This window comes from Squalius cephalus (assembly GCF_949319135.1).
Source record: "Squalius cephalus genome assembly, chromosome: 9".
Lineage (NCBI taxonomy): Eukaryota > Metazoa > Chordata > Actinopteri > Cypriniformes > Leuciscidae > Squalius > Squalius cephalus.
The window spans coordinates 14104334-14123181 of NC_137130.1; the positions used below are offsets into that span (position 1 = coordinate 14104334).

Here is an 18848-nt window from a genome sequence, read left to right on the forward strand (position 1 = left end):
ATCAAAATGGGAACACTTGCACTCACCTATTCAAGATTAGGGTACACAGGATGTAGGGTATTTCCTATTTAGTTTACGTAAATTTGCGTCAGGAACGTCAAATTCACATAGGAACACAGTTGAGAAGTGACATCCAGCTAATATTTTAAAGTGTTTTCTGTGGCTTCATTCTGATCTGCAGGTAACAGAGTCAAGTCGTGTATTAACAAGTTCATTATCGATAGTATTATTTAGTCCTTATTATCAACACAATTCCACTTTGCAATTTATCTGTCACGCAACGCTGCATCACCATCATCGTCGTGATCATTATCTTATATTATTATAGTGACGAATGAGGTTGGAGAATCAGCCAGCGTTCGCTCACACACCCCAGAGTGTCTCAAAGCAGCAGACCAGCCAGCTGCACACGCCATTGCTAATGAGTTCCCATTAAACCACTCTGGAAAAAGGTAAGATACTTTTGTACAAGCATATGAATGATACCTGTAAATCGGAATGTATGCATGCTTTTAAACGCTCACGTGATGCAGCTTATACAGTATAGCTATCTGAGATAAAGACAGCCAAACTGAGGCCAAACTGTTGTAAATGTTCTGTTTAGGAACTATATTGTCGAGTACTAAGTTTTCAGGTTGAACTTTGACAGCTTGTATGGTGATACCCTAAACCTTGAGCTACATGCACCATGCTCTTTTTCCCCGTGTTCCTGCTCGTTCCTCTTGGACACTATAGCGCTGCCAGTGCAAAAATCTAGAAGGTCTCCAGCCTGTATAGTTTACAGCTTCTTGAGTTGGTGTCATTTGTGCTTTGATTTGTCATCTCTACCAACGCTATCTCACAAAATGACTCTGTCACTTTCAATGTGATAGCCTATGATAGAAAAAAATTGAAGGTGATTCCGTTAAAACAACAACAACAACAACTCCGCTATAGCCTAGACACAGAAACTGAATTAGCTGCATTTTAAGCAGTCGGTGTTCACGTGAAAGTGCCTCTTGAATCATTTCCAAACAAGATTTTTCCATTATCCGTTTTAATATTAAACCCATTAACCCACAAAACCTTCCATGTATTTTTTTCCCTAAGAATGCACGATACTTTCTTCTGTATGTCATTATCACTGTTTCACGTCTGTCGAGCAGATCAGTCGTCGTTTCTGTATCATTTCAGTCAGTTTAATAATAAGTGAACTGACACGACAGAGATGCTTTCAGATCGCGTAAAATCAAATACAATGAAAAGGGATGCCGGGTGCAATTGATCTCAAACAAGTTCTCGACTGAAATAAATGACTGAACTACAATTAAAGCTTCTAAACGAACGTTAACGTACAGGCAGTAAATATTGTTCAAAACAAGTTCAACTATATATGTCGCTTTATTGATACCTTATACATAAAATGCATTAATTACTTAGCCTACCTTGTACAGCCCCGTCCCTCCTTCCCTCCCTCTCTCTCTCCCTCCCTCCCTGTCACACTTCCACGTTTGCTCTCCAGTCCTCCTCCCACTCCCACTCCTCTCTCGGCTCTCCGTCAGTCCGCGTGCCGCTCAAGGGAGAGATTGAAAGTGACACACTCACATTGTTGCTCTTGAGATTTTTACGCCGTTGTAATAGGTAATGTCCGTATCGCACAAAGCAGATAGCCTACTTGACGTCTGTTTTTGCTTTTGTTTCTCTCTCTATGTGCATGCAGCAACGTAGCTGGACGCTTTCAGATTTTGATGCTCTCTTTGCGCCCGCTGCTGAGGTTTTCAGTTCTGCCACGGACACTCGTGACTCAAACTCGCGGTAAACAGTGAACAAGATTCCGCACTACAGGAGAGATTGTCGTCGGTCGCTTCTCGGAACTTCTCGGAATCTCTGTGCTTGTGTTCAATCTCGTGCACTGTCCTCTCTCTCTCTCTCTCGCTCTCTCTCTTTTCTCTCGCGCGCACTCTCTCTCTCTCTCTCTTCATGCTGTCTGTCTCCTGCTACCTGTACCCCTCAGCTCGGAGTCTCTCAGTTCCAGTGGCTCAGTCTCAGCGCACAGCGCACGGAGCCCAAGTGTCCAACACCGAACCCTGCCGTATTCAGCCCTCCGCGAGGCAGCGAGAAGCCCAGCCCTGGATTCAATACTTTTAATCAATGGACAGAGCCCTCTCAACGGCCAACCGAGGTACCGACACGCCATAAGCAGTAAGTGCAACAGAAAATAACTTTCGTCTTCTTTCATCCGATGCTTAGCGCATTCATGTAACTGCTACAGTAACAACGGGTTTATACCCTATTGCAACCAAGTAACATCTCGAATCTAACTATAACTATTCCAAATATAGACATAACATAAATATTGTGTTTGAATATGAAAGTGAATTCTTTGAGGCCTTTATAAAGAAAATAAATATAGGCCCAAAATAGCAGCTGAGAAGGCCAGATGTTTTACATATTCCTAATAACAGCCTACTTGTCATTAAGACATGTGCAACACCTTTGTCACGTTATTTTCTTTATTTAACAAGTAATTTGCTGAAAGTTATCGAACTTAGCTTAGATAGTGAATGACGTTGAAATAATAAAATGCAGAATGCAATAGACGAGAGGGAGACTTTTGCCAATGAAACATTTACACTTTTGATATTCACCAAAATTTAATTTATTAAACAGCCTATTAATAATAATTTAAGTTTTTTTCCTGTAGCCTAAATTTAATAATAATTAAAAAAAAAAAGTGATACACGAATTATGTCATCGTTCAGTAAAGTTTAAAACTCAATTACAAAGTCAGGAATGTTTAGGACAAGAGGACCAAAGTCATGCACCCTGTGCACTGTCGTTTTCTTTAAAGAATATTATATTCGGTTTAAGTTAAACCATTTATTTAATAAAGCAGATTGTCGATATTCTCTAATAAATTATTACGCTCTACGAGTGTGTCTTTGATAACAGAGTTTTAAGGCCTCGAGGTGGAGCTGGTTTAAAAATAATTTTAAGCTTTTTTTATTATTTAAACATTTCAAAGGACTAGCGAAATAATGCATAATTATGAGACATACAGAAAGATTTTTAAGGGGAAATTCTGTTTTATTACAGCCCAACACGATTATAGGCCTCAAGTCTAGCTTCACACGTGTTTGACGTTTTTTCTCTGGTCTCATCGCCCCCGTGTGTGTGTGTGTGTGTGTGTGTGTGTGTGTGTGTGTAGCCTATTTGGTAAAGGACATTTTCAGACCTATTTTATGTGATATCCTAATTTTCTAAGAGAGGGAATCTGAGACTTGATATCGAAAATGTCACGCTTATATTATTTAGTAAAATTAATGAACAAGACCAAAACAAAATAAAAACAAAGCTATTAATTATGTTCAGTGTGTCAGCGTTTATGATTTGTTTAACTGCAAACTTTCTTTCATTTAACAACATTAGCGTATTGCATATTGCTGTTTTTCCTGAAGGTTGCAACTATGATAGCGTTCATTAAAGGTAACGAGATATTTCGCTGATGGTTCATGTTTTGGAGAACCTTTTGTGTTTTAGGTACCTCACGTTGTTAAACAACTGCTATTTGAGTTTTTATTTTTTTAAGGAGGAGAAAGAGCCGTTGTTAGGAGAACCTGAAGCAATAGAGAAAGTGTATTATAGAATATTATTCAAAGATATTTCTAAGATAATTACACTTTTCTTTTTCGATAAATGTAAAATTGTTTTCAAACTGATTAAAGTAAATTACATTTATTTGATTAAAATGTCCAGAACCAATTTAGAAACTCTAGAAAAACGGTCATTTAGGAGTACAATTTAACACATATAGCCTACAGCACAGAATAAATCAAGACAACCATACAATATTTCTTTTATCACCTGATAGTTCCGAGATAGGCTATTTAAATCTGTCAGATCGATAATAATGCGACGAAATAAACCAAAAACCTGTCTACTCAATGTAGCTAAATAGAGAACATCTCGAGTAAAATATCTCGTCACTGTTTTTTTTAGCACAATGGGTTTTTTTTTTTTAATGATACAAGTCTTTAATGTAATTTAGATATTTTTTCCATACAGAACTCGTGAATTTTTCTTTAACATTGGGGGATGTAAGTGAACCGTCTTTGCTTGAAGAAAACAAAAAAACATTTCAAAATTAAGTAATGAAATCAGTTGTCGAATACAATACACGTTACATGTAATGGAACCACAGTTCACAGTTGTAGGCTACTCTTATTAGACTCTGAACTATGAAGTAAATGGCTAAATCAAAAACAAAAACGCATGCCGAGTGCACATGATTTGTTATTATGTTACATTCGCTATTTTTTCCCCTGTCAGTTCAAACTCCGAGTTATGTATACATCACTTTAAAACTTTAGAGCAGTGCATTTGAAGAGTCACTCACAAAATCATGCCTGTGCAAGAGGGAGGTATATGGTTGCTATATAGCTGCCATCAGCGTTAGAGATCTTTCTGTTTCTTTTTAAAGTTACATTGATGTATCCATTTTGCATTTGCACAAACTTGGCCCCCATAGCCAGCGGAGACGTTTTCTTAACCAAGTCCAAAAGGCTGGGGAAAAAAAAAGTTAATTAGTCTCCGTAACAGAGAGGTCTATAGGTCTCAGTCATTTTTACAATAGATGGAATCCGCTGAGGATCCTTTAATCTCGCGCTTTGGGGAGCCCATCAGAATGGATCAAATCCAACATTTATTCACGGCATGTTTTCTCCAGCTCCTACGACTTCAGGGAAAGTTTGGCGCCATAACCTTTTTAGCTTGTACTTACAATACCTGTTAATTCTTTTGTTTGATACATAAGACACCTGCCGCTGGATCATGTGTATGAAAGCAGAAGAGTTTTTTTAGTGCCTCGGAAATATCATAATAATAATAAAAGATTTTTAAAAATGGCACGCAGCGACCTTCTGCGTATTTACAATATAGCATTGCCTTATTGCTTTTATGAAAGGTTACTTCATACTAGTACTTCATGCATTTTCAATAAAGCATTATCTAATATCTATGTAATATGCAAATTCATAAAACCATATTCTTCCGCTACAACATCTAGTCCCTGTTAAACTGGCCTATTGGTGCTGCGCAGTGATATACAGATGTGCGTTAGACAGGTTAACAGGTGTTTAGTCATATCTGTTTTTATATTTTGTATTATAGCAGGATTGGAACACTGGCAGACAATCACACAGGACCAGAATTATTACTAGTTTAGTAGAATAGCTATTAATTCTTCTCAGCCAATAGCTCGACAGGGCCTAACTTATTGCCATTTGTATGCCATTCATTCGCCTCTCCGCAACCACATGGCACTTTGACGACAATCGAATTTGGTCATTTTATTGTTGTTAACTTTATTATAATAATTAAATAAAATATTTTTTTTTTCTAAATTAGGCAACATTTTTCTCAGAATAGATTTATTTTTGAAAGACAATTTTTGAATTGCCTATCAAGTCTTGGCTAAGACAATATAGCCTAGCTATTATTTCGATCGTTGTTGCCCAAGGAATACAGTTCACGCAGTTCATTTCACACTATATGCGGGTAAGTTGTCACAATTGAAACTGTTATTAAGCGCCCTATCATAATTATATATAGGCTACTTTAAAAAAAAAAAAAAAAAAAAAAAATTAAACAGTAAAACAACAATTCAAACACAAAACAATTAGCCTATTGAAACAGCAAAAGTGTCAAATGTACATTACGGAATTTTGGCCAGCAAATATTACTCATAAAGGACTTTTTTTATTTTTAAACGTGACAACTTTTTATTATAAATAGCCTAGTAAAAGTTGAAAAATGAAAATCTGTCTACGTTATGTTGACTCTTACTTGAATATGCAAGTATGGCATTATTGTGTTTATTAAAACTTTTTGAAAGGACAGAATTCACAAAAAAATATTCCAATTTAGGAGGGTTTTGAAGTAGGGGTTTTGAAACCTTGCAAAACCACTTATAGAGAAATAACTTTTTGACTCAAAACCTTACAGCTAGAAATAATCCTTGTAACAACTTACTGTGTAACAACTAGCCCCTATATATATGTTTATATATTATCAAACCATTTAACACTACACACCTAAACCTAGACCGCAGTCACCAACTCAATATGTGTGTGTTCATGTGTGTTTTATAGCCCTGCTCATTGTAGTCTACCATGTGCGATTTTTGTGAGTCAGTGTGTGGTCCCTGGAAGTGTCAGTGCAGTGAGCCTGCTCTGTGGTTTGTGTGCGTTGAGTGTTTGTGTACACTTGTGTTTGTCCGCTTTTGTCTATGTGCGAGTCAGAGCAAGAGATTTAGGGAGAACATAATAAACTGCTGCTTACTCTTTATCTTTTACTGTACTGTATAAGATGTTTATTAGCGAACTAAACGTGCTCCCCGGAAGGTCTGTCGCGCCCTCTCATTGTATCTAAATCGACATATTTTCTGTTTGCACACTCATCCACATTATGGCACTATATTTGTTTCTTTACTCTCACACTAATCAATTCATTATTATCTTATTAACACTTATTCCCTTCTATCTAACATGACATGGTCTTATTCCTGAATAAAATATGTATGTGTGTGTTTGTGTATATCCAAGGAAGTCCCAGTATCAAGCTTGTCTTACTATGTATGTTTCCAGTGTAATCATCTGTCTTGGTTACAGTTTGATCTGCCATCAAATTCATGGTTGATAAGCTGCTATCTATCTATTCTTCCCTTCCCAACGCACACACCTGTGAGACACCGAGGGGCCTTCAATACGAATCCCTCAACCATCTTCACCTGCTTTATCTGTACCCTGACTGAGCCGATACTTTAATAACCCTGCAATAAATGAGTATCACAGCCCTATTCCCTGGTAAATAAGGTTAACGCCTTAGCATGTCGTCAACACAGAGATACCACGATACCACCATGTTCTGTAACAACACACGGCTTTATCTCATTACTCATTTGCATGCTTGTCTCTATTAGTTGTTATTAACTGCTGTCGGGTAAAGGGCTTTTATTATTTTGAGTTGGAAAGCAGCAAGAAATTGGACACTCTTGTCAAACAACCTTTTCCATACCTAATTGTGAAACTGCTTTTTTTTTTGTAATCTTGGTAGGCAGCATTTCTTTGTCTCTCTCTTTTCCCAAACATCTGCCTTTTTTCTCAGGATTTCTCGATATCACTCTTTCTCTTCTGTGTATACTGACTGACAGTGTGAGCTTAGTCAGATCAGTAGTGTGTCGTTTACTGCCCTCAGTTTCCTGCGTGTGGTACAACTGGCAGAGGCCACTCTTATTGCCAAAGAAAAAAGTGCAATGTGGAAGGCAGAGGAAGGTTAGCGAGGGAAAGAGCAGAAAATGTATATATCGCATGCTTAAGAGAGAGTCTCTGCAGTGTGGTCGTCGTAGTTTGGAAATTTGAGTCTCATGGGATCGGAGTTCTGTTCCACTCCCTTGTCTGGCTTCTCTCATCTACCCCTAAACATAACAGTCATTAGTTATGTTTGTAATGTGTGGCTGCAAGCATTACAAATAAAAATGGAACCGTGTATCTGGTTGTGAATACCTATTGGTACAACATTGAAATGTAAGGTGCAGTTGTGCTGCGTGTTGTGTGTCATTTGTCAGGAGGGCTGGTTAGTATGTATGCTTTTTATTAGCACACAAAAACTGCATATTTGTAATACTATTTTAAATACTATAACTTCTTTATTTTACAGGCTTCTTGCTATCAATCACCTTACTGTAAGCAATTTCTTAAGGTTCAATCAAGATCTTGCTTTCATTTTTTTATCTTCATAAATTTTGTTGAATATTCCTGATACCTTGTACTGATTAGACATTTATTACTCTTTTTAACTGATGTCAACCAATCGGAAGGACAGCACTTAAGACCAATCACACTTTTATGATGACTGTAAACTAAAGGAATAGCCCTCCTAAAATGTAAAAAGTCATTATTTACTTACCTTGATGTTATTCCAAACCTATGTGACTTTCTTTTGTGGAGCAGAAAAAATATATTTTGGAGAGGGGGGGATTCGAAATATTTTCAATATCAGCATGTGGGGACCGAATTTAAATTCTTTGGGTGAACAATCACTTTAAGAACTTAAGAACATAATTTCTCTGAATACGAAACTTAAATTTAATTTATTAACAGCTCTCCAGTGTATGTTTTCTAATAGTTCATTTTAATTTAGACACAAACAACTAATTTATCTCTAGTCTGTTGATGAAATAGAGGAATACACTCTCTGCTGATAAAGCATTGAAGAAGCCATTTCACCATTAGGTCAGCAAAATCTTTTAGTGCTGCATTATAGGGCTTTTATTATCTTAATCACACAATTTATTTCACCTTGCGTTTGAGTTAATGAATTCCAAAACTTTGAATCACAGTAGTTTTTTTTGCAAAAGTATCCAAAATAGTATATTATAACTAGTGTGCCTCTTCAGTAAGCTTGTATTGATCTGTCACAGCCGGTGTGTATTGACCAGAAGAAACTTTTACAGCACCATCTTTGCATAGCCATTGTCATCTTCGTACGTGATTGACGGCAGACACACTAGAGCTGGTTTTATCTACCCATCAAATATTTGGTGCTGGGGTGAAGGAGGATCAGAGAGATAGCGAGAGAGAGAGTGCGATTGGCATAGAGATGGGAGAAGAGATTCAGACAACCTCTTGATTGGGATCAGAAGACTCATTAAAATCAGACAGGTTTGAACCTGTGAAGCCCAGTGAGGGAAAGAACAAAGACAGCCCATCAGTGCCAGATGAACTAAGACCGATAAAAGACTTTGAGGGTTGATAATACAGAGCAGCTTGTAGGCAAACAGATGAAAAGCTCTCAGTCATTTAAGGCAGTGAACACATCAAGCACAATGGACATTGTGTCCGTTTGCGGTTTCATTCTTTAGATTTCTCGCTTGGTTCTGTGCAAGTTTCTGAAACATCTAGAGACACTTTGTGAAGAGATTTTATTTTACCCCTGGGACTGCAAGTCTAATGGGCAAGCCCACAGACGAGCTGTTAATTAAAAGCAGATCTGTTCGCCTCATAGAGTTGAAGTGGATCACAGTGATCTTACACAGCAGCGCGTTGTATCTGTTATACTTCAGGACCTTATCCTCTATTGTTATTGAGATGCAGCGCAGTTCAGATTTGCCATTTTAAAAAAGTTTGGCATGATGAGTACAACAGAAATGAGAGGTAATGGCTACATATGCACTGGGGGAATGTCAGTTTTAATTGGAAAGCTGTGTTTAATGGATGCTATTAATTTTGTATATAATATGCAAGTGTTTTCATAAGCATGCATGTCCATTGTTGTAGAGTATGTTCACACTTGAGCTTTATTAAACTGTCTCAAAGGCTCTGTAAATCTCTTTGTTGTGTGCGCGCGTAAGTGTGAAAGTACAGTGTGGACCATCAGTTCTTCCCTCAGCAGCGCACAAACACATTTCTTTCCATTCAAATGCTTTTAAAGTGTTTTTCCCTCCCACCCGCTTATTAAACTGTAAAGAATTCAGACACTTGATTTCTGGACCCGAGTTAGGTTTCTAATCACGCAGAGGCTAATGTTTTTAATTTATTATTCATTTTGAAAATTTAGCTCCAGCTTGTAATTCTCATTGGACTTTTTTATGTTCCATAATGATGTTTTTCTCGTCAAGTCCAGAGAAGAGACTGATGTTTTCTGCATAACCACTGTGAGGAGAATAGCAGAGAAGGTGGACTATCTATCTATCTATCTATCTATCTATCTATCTATCTATCTATCTATCTATCTATCTATCTATCTATCTATCTTTCTATCTATCTTTCTATCTATCTATCTATCTATCTATCTATCTATCTATCTATCTATCTATCTATCTATCTATCTATCTATCTATCTATCTATCTATCTATCGATCTATCTATCGATCTATCTATCTATCTATCTATCTATCTACAGTATCTATCTATCATCCCTCTGTATAAGTGATATGCAAATGAAAGCGCTCAAGTGGAGAGTACAGTATGTTTCTAGTCTTTAACTTTTGGCACGGACTCAGTACAGCCTGGCACTGACTCTGATGGGCATTACCAATATTAAAGCTTTGGCTGTAAAACAAAGACCTCTGGAAACTGTCCCCACGGAAATCCCTGGCTCAGACAAATGTGGACAGGCATCCACGTGCATTTAAAAATACTACGTTTGCGCACACTCACACACATACAGATATCATTTGAACATCTTAAAGTAACTTAATAATTCCTAAAAAGATGTTGAGCATCTTTGCTTTCATATATTGACGTTTTGGCTCCACATATAAATACACACACACATCAGTTTACGTTCCCCGTAGACGCTGAAGCAGAACTAGACACTGGGCCTCAGCTTCTCTGTTTGCTGATAGTCTTGATAAGATGCCAGCATCCTCTTAAACTATTCCCTGTATTTTGGGACACTGAGTTGGATGTCCTTGTGTTGTTGTCTGTTAGCAGCAGCTGTTTAGTTTGTGTGTAAAGGTTAGCGATGTGTGAGTTTTCTTGTTAAAATTTTCTAATCGGATTTCAGTCATAATTTGTATGCAGTCCTTTAAGAATCAAATAAGATCTTTAAGAACTTTGATAACTTGTTTTCAGAATCTCAATTTATTTATTTAGCAAGTTCTTATTTAATTCCTTTTAGGGTTGGACTCAATTAATGATTTATGACCAAATGACTAAAAAATTTTTTTTGGGGTGGGGGAATCCTAATTTCTTACAGTACATTTTATATTTACGTTTTACGATTTTGACAGCCCAGATTTTAGAGAATACACCCATTTATTTATTTTTTATATGTGATATTTTCTATTTGACCATGAATTGGAATAAAATACAGGAACATACTGCAATGTATTATTATGTCGTTATATTGAAAAAAAAAAAACAATTCTCCGTCACTTTGGTACATTTCTTGAATCATCCTTAAGATTTGCAAACCAGTTAAAGTGCATTTCTCAAACAATTTGTACAAACAGCACCACACAATGGATTATCTGCAAAAGCCTCAAAATCCTTAGTTAATCTCTCAAAAGTAAGTTTTTATGTCAATGAACATATCAGTGCCATCAGAATAAGTCCATGTGTCATTGTTCACAAACAAGATAGTCAAAATGCTTAGTCGTGTTGTCAGTATAACAGTGTACTCTGTCAGTATTTTCAGATGTAAACTATGTCTACACAATTCTGCACTTTATCTGTATGGCATATATACATTTCAACAGCACAAATGTACACATTACTCTATGTGGGATATTGATTTGAATGTCCCAACATTCAAACATTTGAATGATTGAGGACACGGTTGTTCTCCCAACATTCAGCTGTTCCTTTCGACCCGCCTCAACCATTGTAAGGTCATGATTTGAGAACTTGGTCCAAAATAGTGGTGCTTATTTCATCAGAAACATGTCTACAATCTTGGCCTCTTCTACCTCTTCCACTGTTTTGCCTCCGTACCCTTCCACCACACATCCTTACTCCTCTTCTTCTTCCCGGCTGTTGACCCTGTTTGTTTCCTTGTAGTTCTTCCATAGTCAGAATTTGTAACACTTGTGTTGTGCTCTGTCTAAATGTGTATATGCTTGCCAAATGAAGCTTCATGAGATGCACCTCTGAGCTATTTTAGAGAACTAGTTGATCATTGGTTGATCTAGCCCTTTACATATCCCTTCTTTTGTCAATTCAAAATTCACCTCCGCAGTTCATTAATTCAGGACACATTTACAAAATAAAAGTCTAAGAAATGTAGTCTTAGTCTAGTCTTTGAAATTTATAGAAAATGCTTGACAGTTTATAACAACTAGTTCCACCATTTTGCATTTAATGACTTATGCAAGGAACTAATGCCTAGATGTTTTGAGGGGTAAGACTTCAACAGGGAAACAGTAATAATATATTTTTGATCAACATGACAAAATGTAGGAAACAGCAGACATTTGTGCATAATCAATTACATGAATATACCAAAGCATTTGCTATTTGTTCAAAAGAATGATGCGCACAAGTGACTAGATCATGTGGAGGTTACATTTTTTTTAACTAATAATTTGTAGTTTTGAGAATTTCAGTTGTGATCTGAGAAATGTACCAACGCGACTGTATTGTAGAAAAACTGTATTATATCACCCATGCATTTACTCTAATGCTAATACCTACTCATTTTTGTTATTGGATATACAATTTATGATGTTCAGAAAAAAAGCATATGCATTGATACTGTTTTCATTAGGTCTCTCACTCTTTCCCTCTCTGTCTCAGGTCCTTATCCTCTGGCTGGTGTTCCCTCTGTAGTGTGGAGGGGGATGGAGCGTTGCGGAGGAGAGAGCCCTCGTTTGCGGGAGAGCCCCGAGCGACGTGGGAGCAGCAGTCCTGATATCGGTGGCCCCCCACCAAAGATGGGCCGTCTGGAACTCAATGGCAGTCCTACAGGTCACCGCAGTCGCCACAATGGGGCCTCACAGAGACCTCTCAGCGGTAAGACATTCACAACCTTTTCTATCCCTCCATTTCTATTATATCATATTACCTTTTTTTAGTCTTAAAGTGGAGAAAGAGAGAAAATAATGGTGAGAGAGATGGGAACAGGACATGTTGCAGGCCAAATTCAAACCAGCATCACGCACACCATGTTTTTTTAAAAGTGAATAAACATCAGACAGCACATCTAGCTACACATTCAGCTTGGTTTTCAATTTTATCGGACATTATTAAAATAGCCGCCCATAGTGCACGATGCAGATCAATTTAATCCCATACACCACTGTAGTTCAGCTCACAGGAGTGTTGTGGCCTCTATAAGCTCAGTGAATTAAGTAGCACTATATAGTGCTGATTTATTCCCCATGGCCAGTTATTGATTGCAACAGTAGCGTGTGTATCAGAAGGGGGGTCATATTGATTACAGTGATCCTAACGAATTGCCACATATTTGGTCACAGCTGTGATTATTGAATGGCTTTAAATATGTTTTTACACACGGGTAGTTGACACATAACATGGACATGAACTGTTTTAATTCAGGTTTTCATCTAGATTTTCTCCCAAAATAAATGACAAGTCAGATATCACTTTTTTTTTCTTTCTAGATAGATTTATTTATTTTGACTTGCATGATCAATCTTCATGATTCTCAGAGAAAAGGAAAAAAGTATCTAGGCCAAATTATTAACAGTTATCTCATTTGTTTCTACTTTTTTTTCTCCTAAAATGCTCAGAGAAACACCTGAAACAAAGGTCAATTAAATAGTCCTTTGGTCTGACAAATTAATTTAAAAATATATATAAAAATATATATACACTACCAATATATACTGTTGTGACTGCTTCATTATCATGTCCACAACCCTGCATACAGTTACACATGAAGGTAAAGTGGTTCTGACAATAAAGCTGTTACATATTGTCCTCTAAGGAAACATGCCGTCTGTGTCCAACAACACACAGCCACAACACAAGTGTTATATTCTATCATCACTCACACTTTGTAATCCCTTATGTTATGCATTGGGCCAAAATGTCATCAAGGTCAAGCTGTAATTCACCCTGACAGCGAGCAATGTGTGCAGCCAATCATAAAGCCACATATCAGATATAGATTAGATATTTCTCAGGGCCAAGCAACACATACTGTGTGTTTGTTCATGACTGTGTGTGTGTGAGTATCATTTGCAGTACACCTCTGAAGCAGATTTGATTTGACAAAATATCTATGTCAACAGATTCTTTTCTTAAGAATTTTTTGGAATAGGTGGAGGAGGAAAGTAGTGGGGCTCTCTCTTCCTGTGCCCTGGCAGATGGGCCGAATGGTTAGTTTTAATAAGAGGTTGTCTTGAAGCAGTCTTCTCCAAACCACAATGGAACAATAAAGAGTGGGCCACACACAAGTCAGACATGGAATCAAAATCACTCAGACACATGCCTGGATTGCTAAAAATCCCTAATCTGTTATTTTTTTTTGTCTTGTTGTCCAGATAAAGTATGTCAAACAAAGTTAATTTACTTGCAAATTTGCACAAGACATTAAGTCTGTTTTTCTGAGAAAATATAAATCTTATGTTTTGCCTCTTTAGCAAATTATTGAAAAAAAAAAAAAATGCCAATGGAATGAACTTAAAAACAAACTATAAAAATAAACTTAATTCAATAAATATTTTATGATTAGCATTATTATTATTATCTAATGCAATTTTGCTGTTATCTGGCTGATAAAAATATAAAAATTGTATAGGCTGTTTATCTATTCTTACAGGGAACCCAACAAAAATGCTGATTTAAAAATGTTCATTTGCAGAATGCTATATTTCAAAATATTTAATATTGTTACTTTAATCAATGGCAGTGTCACATTTTTATATACAGTTTAAAGCAATTACACAGTAATTATAGTAACAGTATAGTCCACAGATATGCTTATAAGTCTATAACTCTAACAAATGACATACTTTAATATTCCTACAGAAGTCGAAAAAATATGTTCTGGCATTAAAGCGCATTAAAACAGACAATTAAACACAGAGACTTACTCAGAGTGAGTGTTGCAGCACAATTAAACATATACCCATACATACACACACACACACACACACACACACACACATAAAAATGAGTCAGACACGGGCTTCGCACACATGCTGTTATCTTGTGATGAAACCGTACTCATACAGGGTATACAGGGATGAGCCCATGGGAGCTAGCAGAAAAAAGAGAGAGAGAGAGTGAGAGAGAGAGAGAGAGACTGCTGGGAGCTGCTGTGTGTTGACAGTTATATTTCCCTATTGGGGGAAATTCACTTACTTGAATTGGCACCGGCCCCTGGTCTGTAATTCACTCCACAAGAGCATTCTGAACTGGAAGCCAGGGTGATTAATGGAAAGGAAATAGAAATATAGGAATTGACTGATTAAACCAAGGGGCTCTGGGAGCCATGCGTAAATGTATATGTATTTGTATGGAAGTGTGTGTGTGTGTGTGTGTGTGTGTGTGTGTGTGTGTGTGTGTGTGTGTGTGTGTGTGTGTGTGTGTGTGTGTGTGTAAATTAGGAGAGAGAGTTTAGTACTGCTCTGCTCTTATTAGTACAACTGGGATTTTGCCTAATGCTTTCTGCCTATAATTTCTGAGGGGTATTAATTAATAGTCTGAAGGCTTTTGAGCACTTCAGGGAAATTGAACAAACCAACGGAGATTGGTTAGGCCTAGATTAACCAGGTAACTTGGGTGGGATGTGTGTTTTTCAGGCATCATTAGGTACTGCGTACTATTTCTCAACAAGCCGTGAATGACTATGCATCCCCACATCCCATTAAAAGACGGGACTCTGTACCCACCAAATCACTTGCCAACATATTTTACAGGTTAATCATAAACGTTTTTTACTTAAATGTTAACAAAGTCAACACTACTAAAATAATGTGTTAAGTTACAGCGCAATGAGCCGTAACCTCGAACAAGGCAGAAACGTTTGCATATCCGTTGGAGGCTCATGCAACTAATTTTATTAAGTGACCCTGCCGTTAGCGCGCAGTCCGTTGACTTGAGGAGATATCAGCTCAGCTGCCCTGACAAAGTGGAGGGAGGCATCATAAAAAATGATAGCTTTAATGGAGTATAATGTGGCTGGTTTGATGGTTGGTTTGATACACAATCTGGACGGTTTGTCCATATTGAGTATTTGCATGGGCCGGTGGACAACTGATTGACCCTGTCCACCTTATTCAAATGCAATGATGAACCTATTAATCATTAATGATTTCAAATGAAAAGACTTTTCTCGTGAACAGCACGTGGCAACTATTCAAAATTATGCTATATACACTTGATCGAGAAATAGAGCAGTGGATGGAATATATTTTTTAAAAATATTTAATGTTTAAAAACTGTTTTGCAGGTCTGATGATTCCAGTCTTCTGCGTGGTGGAGCAGATGGATGGAGGGATGATATCAGATGGAGAGAGCCGGGAGGAACATGCCGAGTTTGTGCTGGTCAGGAAGGACATCCTTTTCACTCAGCTTGTTGAGACTGCACTTCTCGCCCTTGGCTACTCCCATAGTTCTGCAGCCCAGGCACATGGTGAGTTCAAAAGTGCCCAGTTCAACACAGTTGATGAATTTACATATACAATTTCATTAAAAAAAAAGAAGGAAAAAGATATTCTACTTCCATTTTCAGTGTGACAAACCAGAAGCAATATCAGATATTTTAACATTTTATCTTGATTTACTATTTAATCGAGCTGCCAAAAGTTAAAACGTTTTTATACAAAAGTCCCTTGTAGTTTACAATAATTTAATATATATATATATATGTGTGTTTAAGTTTGTAACTTGGCTTTCATGGCTGTTTCTGTGACTTAAGTACACTTTTAAAACAGTACACTTTGTAATCATTTCAAATGTAAAGTACTTAATTATAATTTTAACTGTTGCTTGTTATTTGAAAATGAATATATTTTAAATGTACTAAATTTCATTCAATAGAAATGACATTAAGGTATACTTTAGTTTACTATAAATGCTTGTCAGTACATTCGACAATTGAATTTGAATTGAATTAATTTAAACTATAACACATTTTCATTTAATTGCAATTATCATGCAGTTACGTGTCCGAAAGCGTTACATTCAGTTTGCACTTAATTAGATACATTTAAATTATATTCTTTCAGTAATACGTGCACTTTTCTAAAGTGTACATCTTTTTCATTCAGGAAGCACTTTACAATACGATTCATTCATCATCACTAGATAATGTATGAGATATGCATAACAAAAATGTATCGTAATTATATATATAATATATATTTATATCTTAATTCTATATTGTTTTACAATATTTATTAATCTATATTAATTCACAAATATACAGCTTGTTGTTAACTGGCATTCATTCATAATACATTAGAGTAACTCATGTTCATTTATTCAAAATAAAATGATAATGTTAAGTTTATGTAGAAATTGAAATGAACCTAGATTAGTAAATGCTGTAAAAAGTTTTTTTATACCTAATGCATTAACTAATGTGAATGAAATGGAACTTACAGAAAAGTGATACCAAAAAGCAAAAATAATTATATTTATTTCTGATAACTAGATGCCTGAATTAAACATGCATTTTACCTGCATGTGTAATCATTCCATAAGACATACTCTTTCACATTCTATTTTAGGCAGTATACAGTATGGAACAGTATACACTGCACAGTATGCAGGGAGTAAAACGCTAGTATGCCATTACATTACAGTTCAGAGCTATTAGAGTGGCAAGAAGTGCTGGGAGGAGGTCTGGCTGTTGAGATGTTGACAGGAGAATATACTGTTTTGGGCTTATGTGTCTGAGAACAATGAGGAGGAAGGCCTTTTGCTCAACATAACTGAATAACAGACAGTCTGAAAATCTCATTAAACAAGAACAAAGGAAATGTAGAGGCAAAGAATGTGGTACTTTCACGTCACAAAAAGATGCGTGTGAACTGTATTTGTGTGTATGTGGTAACTTTATGGGAATGCATGTTTGTGTCTGCTCGAGGTCTTTGTACTCGCATAGTGTCCATTTTCTGTGTGTGTTTGTGTGTGTATATGGAGAATGTTTATGAGTATGTGGGCCAAAGAAGCAATATAATGCTTTACTTTATTGTTGTGCACATGATTGTCATCTCCCAGAAGATTGAGAGTTTACTTGTATTCTGTGAAGTATGAAGAAAATTTAAAACAGCCATTACTTCATGTTGATCCACGGTAACAAAAGACATCACGATTTACTTCATAGGTTGAGCATTTGGCATTTATGTGAACTTATTTTTTTGTAGTCACAGTTCACGTTCTGTACGTCTGACCAGAAAGAAGTTTGTTGTGTGATTTGATGGTGCTGCATTTTATTGAAAGGATTTTGAAAAGTTTTGTCAGAAAAGAGAGAGCGAAAATTGAAGGCCACGTTTCAACCTTTAATTAAATGATCGTTTAAGTCAGGCTGATGAAATGTCTGCTACGTTTTTGTAGTGATTGTAGTTTTTAAAATTAAATGCTGCGTGGTTGTGTTTGTGTGCGACTGCAGCTTGTTATTCAAAATAATGTTAAATAAGCATCCTTTCTCTTTTTGTGACAACTAAATATAAACAGTAACGAAAACAGAAAGAAAGAAAAAACATTAGTCACTCGCAGGTCAACAGCGTGTCTTTAAATTCACTCAAAGCACTCCCTTTAGAGATTCCTTTGAAGAGCCAAAAACAGGATCAATATGTTACCCACACAGCGACTCCTAAAGCCATTTGTGTAACCTCCCAAAATACCGTAATGTGCTATAAAAATAAACAAGTATGCAAATTGATAGAAGCGGCATTATGATTGGAAAGGCAGAATAGTCCTGTCTGGCCCACACATTGGCGCCACATCTGTAAGGAAGTCCCAGACGCTCTGCTCCTCTGAACGCAGAAACACGAGAGGTCACCTCTGCACGGTCGCAAAACAATATCAAAAGGACACGGAGGAGGAGAGGACAGGACAGCAGTGGAAAACAAACAATTTAGGCTCAATAATATCCACACACCCGCACAGTCATCAGTTCAGATGAGGCCAGATAAAAGAAAAGGTGAGGGATACGGCTAAAAGAACGCTCGCTCGCGCACTAGCAAGATGCACTGACTTCAGTTTATTCCTAAAATGAGCGATAGAAGAATGAGCGATAGAAGGAAAGAGGGAGAGCTCTCCTCTCAAATGAATACTTTTTGTTTTTAAAGCAAGCGTTTATGTTAAATGAATAATTTCTGGCTTAAATTATACATTTTTTCCTCTGCGGTTCACAACCAAAATTACACAGAGTCCCATCTATTTTCTCCC

At 36.8% G+C, this 18848-nt stretch overlaps 1 protein-coding gene across 1 annotated transcript in view; it reads left to right on the forward strand.

Moving 5' to 3' along the window:
• Positions 1-334: 334 nt before the first annotated feature.
• Positions 335-18848, forward strand: part of satb2 (SATB homeobox 2) — a gene marked incomplete at its 5' end in the record, with an annotated part of 44183 nt that continues 25669 nt past the window's right edge. The window contains 5 exon segments of the mRNA XM_079881164.1: positions 335-418; positions 421-452; positions 1994-2181; positions 12276-12491; positions 15901-16083. Coding sequence (XP_079737290.1) covers positions 335-418; positions 421-452; positions 1994-2181; positions 12276-12491; positions 15901-16083 — 703 coding nt within the window.